Here is an 8,664-nt window from a genome sequence, read left to right as displayed (position 1 = left end):
GGGGGGGGGGGGGGGGGGGGGGGTGGGAGAGATATGGTCTAATTTTTTTCTTTAATGCAACTAATCGATTATGAAAATAAGCGTTAGCTGCAGCCCTACACCCGATCCTCTGAGCCAGCTGGCTGTGACAGCGGTCTGCAGCTTGTCTCCTCCTCTGCAGCAATGGAATGTCCCTCCGTGTCCTATACACTGTGTATGGAAAATAGTGATGCATGGACCTTTTAGAATGCTGTAAATGAGGGGAAGAGGTTACTGGTCTAACAGCAAACTTGCTCAGAGAGGATCGGGTGAGTGTAACTTTGTTGTTTCCATCTCTAGACAGAAACGAGCACTTATCCCTTGCAATGTGGGGGTAGCTCCACTGCAAGGGTTAGTAAAAACAATTTCTAAGGAGCTCTTTTTAAAGGAAGTACACAAGGTGGCATTGCATATCTCCTTCTAAAAATAGGAGTTTCCAGGCTGCCATTTTTGGTTCAGTGGCTTCAGTACTTTCTGTTCTAAGGAGAGAAAAAAAAATCACCGCTACAAATTCCATTAGCTATCAGCTGGATCACAAACCAAGTGCTGGGCAAAAGGCTCACCGTTGGCTTGATCGTCTTAACTTTAAAAGTCAGCTGCACTCCATAGATCTTCACTAAAATCAAAAGTATTTTATTCATAAAAGCTATTACACATTGTGGTACAAAAATCCCATGTATTACGTGCTCGATAATACAAAATAATCTGCACTCCATACAGTGTACAGTGAGTAAGAGGTTGGTGCTTGAAGTGACAACGCGGATGGCGCCGTGTCAGATACACTCCATAATAGAAGTCACCAGCACTCGATATGTGCAAGAAGTAAAGCACTTTTTATTCAATCGTCACATGTCAAACAGCCAACGTTTCGGGGCCACGCAGGGTCTCTTCTTCTGGGCGACATAGTGATGCGTTTCACCATTAAGGCTTACTTATAGAGGTGAGTAAGTCTTCATGGTGAAACATGTTAGAGGCTGATTATACATGGGATTTTTGTACCGCAATGTGTAATAGTTTTTATGAATAAACACTTGATTTTGGTGAAGCTCTACAGAGTGTGGCTGACTTTTGCTGTTCAGTACTTTCTGATTTTGCATACCCAGAACAAGTTTGCAGAACAGATGGCTCTGTCTTTCCTGATCTAAATGCTTGTTGTAGAACAATGTCTAAAAAGGTATTGATGGCAGAGACAGCCAGGCTAGAATTTTCAATTTATTTTTTTTTTTTTCCCTTTTTAGTGGATGATTTTTGCCATTCATTTGCCAAGTATGTGGTTTTCATGGTGTCTGTGTTAACTGTAACTCAACCTGTGGTTTGTACTCATCAGAGCTCCTCATCACTGGAGAGTAACTTGGAGGGCCTTGCTGGGGTCTTGGAAGCTGATCTACCGAACTATAAAAGCATCATCCTAAAAATCCTCTGTGCAGTGTAAGTTTACATCCTTCTTTATATTTAGAAAGCTTTCTAAAATAGTGTTTGTGACGGACCCCCGTACTCAGGATGAGTATGTCCGCCGCTGTCTTCTTCCTTGCTGAGGAGATATTGGAACCTGAAGATCCTTAGCTCCCAGTTTCCCCAGTCACTAGCCAAGGCTCGAGTGTAGGGTAAACAAACTCTGATTTATTGAGCAACTGCACAAACTTTTATATACAGCAAGTGATGAAATCAGAATATAATCCCATCACATCCCCCCTCCCAGACCATCGGTCTGCTCAACACCACAGGTGTCCACCTGCTAACGAACTCCAGACAGCCATAGGAGGAGCCTGGCCAGAATGTCATTGTTCTGAGCTCCCTCAGAGAACAATGGGAGATAACGAGGGATGGTGCTGATAGTCTTTCCATAACCAAGTCACACAGCATAACGCATTCAAACATAACTCAACACCAATACACATTTAACTTATAAACTGATCACCATGTCGTCACAGTGTTGTTGAATTTTCAGTATACAGATGACCTCGGTCTGCACCATAGATCAGTAATACAGTGACTACATTTGCAACTGCGCTGCACCATTAAAGTAGTAATTCTGTTCTAATTAGCTTAACTTAAAGGAGAACTATGGGGTTAGGGCTTTTCCCCATAGTTCTCCTTAGGGTAACGGGAGGACACAAACTAGCATCCTCCCGTTACCCTAAGCTCAGTATACCGCGAGCTACAACTCGCAGTATACTGAGACGCTGCAGCTGAAACGGATCCCGACAATTATGCCGGGATCCGCCCAGCTGCGTGAGTGACAGCTGGCTCTGCCTATATAGAGGCAGAGCCAGCTGTACCCTCCCCCGTTCGTTTCCGCCATTCAGCGCTGGAGAATAGGAGAGGGGAATCCAGTCCCTCCCCAGTCACGGCTCACTGCCGTGACAGAATCGAGAAGTAAGCGTACACCGGTATGTGTTCGCTCACCTCCCGATCTACTGAGCCGACCTGTGACAGTCTCACTGTCACAGGTCGGCTAGAACTATGAGGTGAGTGAAAAGCACTCGCCTCATAGTTCTCCTTTAAATGTACATCTAGGTAACACATGTTTTGGATACTATATGGAAGGGTAAGAAGGTTTCTCAGGTTTTATTGCTATCTGAGGCATCGTTTGGGAGAATCCCTTCACTTTTTGTCCCTATCATGCATTGTTACCTTGACAGAAATCTGGAAAAATCTCCAGCAGGGACACAGATGGCAAGACCGCAACTTAAAAGCCTTTGTAGATCTTGCAAGGCAAGCAGCATGGTTGATGGTAGGGTAAGGGGATTAACCGCATTAGGCTAGTGGAGAGCCACCGACACCCCTGGAAGTGTCATCGTCTATATTTTGTGTGAGTGCATTTACATGGGATCTTCATAATGATATGCCTGGGCATGTGGCTTGGTCTCTAACAGTTTAGAGGTTTTTTTTTTTGTTTTTTTTTTATTGTAACAGGTTCACGTTGAACAATTCTTGTGTGCAAGCAATGGGCCAACACTTACACAACACTTATCATATGCCATTATGTTACATGTACATATTTTCAAGCATATAAATTTATAGAATATATATATATATATATATTTCTCTCCATTTATATATTCATATATATTCTTTTTTTGCAGTGCACGTACTTGTCCAGAGAAAATGACTGTTTACACTACGTTAGTGGGACTGCTGAATGCTAGAAACTACAACTTCGGTGGGGAGTTCGTAGAAGCCATGATTCGTCAACTCAAAGAAACTATCAAATCTAATTTGTACACAGAAGCTACATACCTTGTAAGAGATTTATTCTTTTTACTTTTTTTTTGGCAAGAGTCTATATTTTAACATGCCTAGGAGACCAAACTGCTTATTGGCATTAAACTCATTGCAGCAAACTGAAATCATTGTGCTGGTGATAGGATGTCAACAAGTGGTTAAATCTCTTGGAAGCAAGGAATTAAAATGTATTCCTAGCCTTTATTTGCTGAAATAAAAGTTTGCAGATATTAATAACTTTTTTACATTTATGTTTTTTGTTACTTTTACATCTAAGTCATCTTCTTCCTTGTTTTCTTTTTCTCAATCTTGGCACACAGGTACGCTTTCTGTCTGATCTTGTGAATTGCCACGTTATTGCAGCACCTTCTATGGTCGCAATGTTTGAGAACTTTGTTGGGGTCACTCAGGAAGAAGATATACCTCGGGTAAGTTTTTTCGGTCATACTTATTATGAGCATGGGCAATAATAATCAGCTAAAGTTGATTAAAATCCAGTAATGGCATTTTACCTGGTAAACATGCCAATTTAGAGAATAGGAATAATATTTGGTGTTTTAAAACAAATAACTGTTCATAACAATTAGAATTGGTTTACTTAAAACATTTATGTTCAGGGAAATTAGACGGATGAAAAGTAACTTCCCCCAGTACACGATTGGATGTTTGAATACAGGCGTCGCCTTTAGTAATTCAAACGTATCGCATGCTATGTTGAAAATGTATTAGGAAATAAAGATTATTAAGGTGCTTACTGATATGTCCCTCTCATTGGTCCATATCTGTTTAAAAAAACAAATGCACATTTATAAAGCACAGTATTTAGCATAGACTATTTCATGGGACACAGCAGGCTGTACATAGTGGCCTGTACTTTATGAATAAAAAGTAAAGCACAGGGTGGTGTGATACTGCAGTGTTGAGTGATGGTGTGCTCTCCATTTTAAATGTCTCTTCATGGATGTAAACATTTCTCGCTTTTGTGCAGCAGATATTTCATAGCCTGTAATCGGGTTTGCAGTTTTGTTATCCTGACACAGGAGAACCTTTTGAGAGTTTCCTGCAGTCTGGACTAATGAGTAGTCTCCTAGACGTCCTCCATTTTATTTCATTTTTTTGCAGCTTTTCAGATGGCAATGTGAAATAGGCTGATATGTGTTCTGCATACCAGCCACAAAAAGGTTTCCAGTTTTCCTTAGACTGTGGCTCTCATTAAAATGTTAAGGTGATCTTGGCTTGCTTTCTTGGCTTGCTTTTTTTACTTAGGTGCGATCTGACTGGTATGTGTTTGCTCTCCTCTCCTCCTTACCTTGGGTTGGAAAAGAACTTTATGAGAAGAAGGATGTTGAGATGGATCGTATTTTTTCACAAATCGAAAGTTACCTCAAGTAGGTGTTCAGTGTAGTGTGCATTTTTGTTTGACGTAAAAAGGATTGGCTTGTGGTTGTGTATATCAACCTTCAAGCATTGCTTCTATATTTTGATGTCACCTTGAAGCTGATGTTCAATAAAATAATTCCATGTTGTTGTTCCGGCCCTGTAGCCTTTATAATTTTTCATTGCTGCATGTCTTTTGGCTTTAATAATACTGTTATTTTGGTACGTAAATATTTATGCACCTTCAGAGATAAGAGCAATAGTGTGGGTATCTGAATGCTTACAGTTGAAAAAATAGATTTTTAAGTTGTTGAAATCCCCTGCTTTGGATTGTAACCAATAAGTGTCCACATTTGCCATTTAAAGCAGTCACTGGAGAAAGGGGAGTGGGCGGGGTAAATCATTCCTATCATGGGAAGAATTGGCCAGTTATAACAGGCAAAGTTTTTTTCTCTTTTGGCAATTCCTCATTGTGCCAAAGCTTGGCTGCCCCTTTCTACCTTCTGCACATTCCTTTTGGCTAGTGAAGCTGCTTATTATAGTGATGGGGCATATGTTCCTTCTGTGCTGTATGTAGGCTTAGGATACACCTCCTTTTCACCAGCATCCTCTTACAGACCTGTCTTGCTGCGGAGGTAAGGGGTGTGCTTGATGAGATCTGTTAGGTTATGGAGTACGCTGGGCAGCGCTATCAAACTACTTATTGGACAGCGGTGTCATATTTAGTCCGTACGTGACTGCTGTAGCAGGAGGAAACACTATGAAAATTGTGGTTGCCATATGTCTACATGACCATCCTGTTTCTTTAACTGCATTGGGCTTTAATAGAGTAGGAATTACTCTGTTTTGAAATGGCTATAATTAGATTAAGAACGTTTTTCTCAAGTATTGTTTGGTTTAGTCATTTAAAAACCTGCGTATCACATCAGTTATAGCCTAATGCCCATTACATGCTTAGTGAGAAGCTTTCTTTAATTTTTATTTTATAATTCTCATCTATGTTCTGTTTTAGGCAACGTCAAAAACTTCATGTGTCTATTTTACAAATATGGGCAGCGGATAAACCTCACCCACAGGAAGAGGTAAAGGGTTGGATATAGGGTCTATTTTTGCAGAGAATTGCGTTGGATTACTTCATTTACCAGGCTGTTCGTGGATCATTTTATAGGCTTAAGACTGTATGTCTATTTTAATTTTTTTATTCTAGTACTTGGATTGCCTGTGGGCACAGATTCAAAAGCTGAAAAAGGATCGCTGGCAAGAGAGGCACATCCTGCGTCCTTACCTTGCATTTGACAGCACACTGTGTGAAGCCCTGCAGCATAACCTCCCACCCTTCACACCCCCGCCTCACACTGAGGATTCAGTGTATCCAATGCCAAGGGTCATTTTCAGGATGTTTGATTATACTGATGCCCCTGAGGTAACAGACCCATACGTATTATGCATTTGAATTTTCAAGCATCCCAATTCTGTTGCATGTATTTTCACTTTTGCAGCCAAATTGGAATAACATCTATTTTATATTTGTTACGTGTTCTCATTTGCGTCATTAGAAGAAAAAGCAATTCTTTAAATTTAGAATTTTAAAATTATAAATTCTAGAATTTTCATCTAGAAACACTTGGGTGGGGAGTTAATCTTTTAACTTAATAATAAAACTGTCAGTTTTACGGCTTTCAATGTAAAGTGTCATGTGTTGATGGGAGCAACAAAATGGAGGTTTTGTCAGGTGTATACTGAATGTATTAGGTTGGGTAAAGCATTCCCTTTCCTTCTTTAGGGTCCAGTGATGCCTGGATCTCATTCTGTTGAGCGATTTGTTATAGAAGATAACCTGCACTGTATTATTAAGTCACACTGGAAAGAGAGGAAAACTTGGTAAAGTACACACTTATTTCTGTGTTTTACACATTACATGGCAGGATAAATGTGGGCCGTAGCTACTTTTTTTTTTTAGATGTCTAGAAATGGTGGCCTATCTGAAATTGAATGAGATTTAAAGATGATCAAGTACACATGTTCTCCCTGTGATCATCCCTTTGTATCTCTGGGAATTATTTGCCATATACAAAACAGTTTACTACGTTGTGTGTTTTCGGACGCAAAGTGTTAGAAAGTAGAGCTGCAGCTAACGATTATTTTAAAAATCGATTAGTTAGCCGATTATTAAGTTCGATTAATCGGTTAATCGGATAAACTATAAAATAAAGTTAAAAAATGGCTCCAGTGATGGGACTACTAGTTTGTATTGAGGTTGTAATCCACCACAGGAGCAAGCTTGGACCGGTGGAAGTAAAAAAGAAAAAAAAAGATAGTGTGGTGTGCAATATAGTGAAATGGAAAGTGTAAAATTATACAGCAATGCATGCAGAATGGCAACGGCTATAGAGGACTACAAAAGCGCATTCTGCATTGCGCTGTATAATGTACTATTGCTGGGTTTTGCAGTCCTCTATAGCTGGTGGCATTTAGCATTGTACCACTTTATAATGTATTATTGCTGGGATTTGTTGTACTCTTCTACAGCTGGTGGTATTCTGCATTGCGCTGTATAATGTATTATTGCGTGGACTTGTAGTCCTCTATACAGCGCAATGCAGAATATCACCAGCTATAGAGGAGTACAACAAATCCCAGCAATAGTACATTATACATACAGTGTATAATGCATTGCTGGGATTTGTATTCCTATGTATAATATACAGCACAATGTACCATCAGCTATAGAGAAATACAAATCCCAGCAATACATTATAGAGCACCATGTGGGGGAGGAGTGCAGGCTTACCTGAGCAGTCTTCCAGCAACTTGCTTCTGAGATCGGACCTGTCTATCAGCAGCTGTCATCCCCCCACACCTGCTCCTCCTTACTACATCTCCCCGCGTCCCTGTGCCGATCGTGGATGGTGGTGAGGTGGGGAGGAGGTGCGGCGCACAGCGTGTGGAGCCGTGAACAGGGCTAACTGATCGGAAGCCGATTAATCGATTATTGAAAAAGTTGACAACTTTTTCAATAATCGATTATGTCGATTAGTTGTTGCAGCCCTATTAGAAAGTCCAAATTGTTATTGAGGAATCTGCCAATATAGACTGTTTCTGGTTCCCCATAGTTTTGGACAGATTTCCTCTTGCCTATTGGGTCGGAGGCCAATTATGAGAGTACATCTCCTTGATTGGACACAAAGGCTGACAGCTTAGGTTTTATACAATTTCCTATCTGTGGAAAAAACAGTTTTGGCTTTAGATATATTTATTGAAGAGGATTAGTTGGTATGCAAAAAATAGAGGCCCTGCATGGGGACCACAGTTTGTATGCCTTGTTTGCTAGACTGTTAACAGAATGACACTAAACTCGGGAGTCAAATCTTCAAAATGCATTCAAGTACCTTACCTGTTAACAATACTCTCATTTGTGTATCACTCGGATGTAGATCCTCAAATCATCTCTGAATTGGTGCTGGTACTGTTCTTCTGGAGGGTGGCTACTTGTTTCCCATGGTCCCTGTGTGTGTTGTAAAGTAGTCACCGTTCCAAGCTCGCTCCTGTGATGGACTACAATCTCAATACAAATGAGAAAACTAAGCACGAGATTAGTCCATCATGGGAGCGAGTTTGGAGCATTGGCTACTTTACAACACACACAAGGACCATGGGGAACTAAAGTAGCCACCCTCCAGAAGGAAGGACAGTGTTGGCACCAATTCAGAGATGATTTGAGGATCTTCAGCTGAGTGATAAACAAATAAGAGAGTATTGTTAACAGTTAAGGTACTTGAATGCATTTTTTAAGGTTTAACTCCTAGTTAGGTGTCACTTTAAGAAATGTGGTTAAGAGTGGGGTTTTTTTTTTTCTTTTCCCTTTGATCTTATCCAAATGTTCCAAAGAAAAACCCTGAGAAAATAATACTGAATGGTTGGACAAACCTACACTGGAATGTTAATTTGTGGTCTACTTGCTAGAAGCCACTGTAGATGTACAGGGTACATACACACCTGTTAGTGGTTTTTTTTGTGTTTTTTTTTTTTTTTTTTTTTTTTTTT

The 8,664-nt window shown here is 40.3% G+C and overlaps 1 protein-coding gene across 1 annotated transcript in view; it reads left to right on the top strand.

The window, feature by feature from the left end:
• Positions 1 to 8,664, top strand: part of NCBP1 (nuclear cap binding protein subunit 1) — a 37,176-nt gene that overhangs the window by 7,676 nt on the left and 20,836 nt on the right. Inside the window, exons 3-9 of the mRNA XM_018555076.1 lie at positions 1,346 to 1,446; positions 3,105 to 3,261; positions 3,564 to 3,671; positions 4,510 to 4,631; positions 5,633 to 5,702; positions 5,828 to 6,043; positions 6,404 to 6,501. Of these exons, the coding sequence (XP_018410578.1) occupies positions 1,346 to 1,446; positions 3,105 to 3,261; positions 3,564 to 3,671; positions 4,510 to 4,631; positions 5,633 to 5,702; positions 5,828 to 6,043; positions 6,404 to 6,501 (872 nt within the window). The remainder of the gene's footprint in view (positions 1 to 1,345; positions 1,447 to 3,104; positions 3,262 to 3,563; positions 3,672 to 4,509; positions 4,632 to 5,632; positions 5,703 to 5,827; positions 6,044 to 6,403; positions 6,502 to 8,664) is intronic.

This window comes from Nanorana parkeri, unplaced genomic scaffold (assembly GCF_000935625.1).
Source record: "Nanorana parkeri isolate BGI_ZX_2015 unplaced genomic scaffold, ASM93562v1 scaffold183, whole genome shotgun sequence".
Lineage (NCBI taxonomy): Eukaryota > Metazoa > Chordata > Amphibia > Anura > Dicroglossidae > Nanorana > Nanorana parkeri.
Note: the sequence above shows the minus strand (reverse complement) of the source record. Positions and strands in the feature narration are given on the sequence as shown.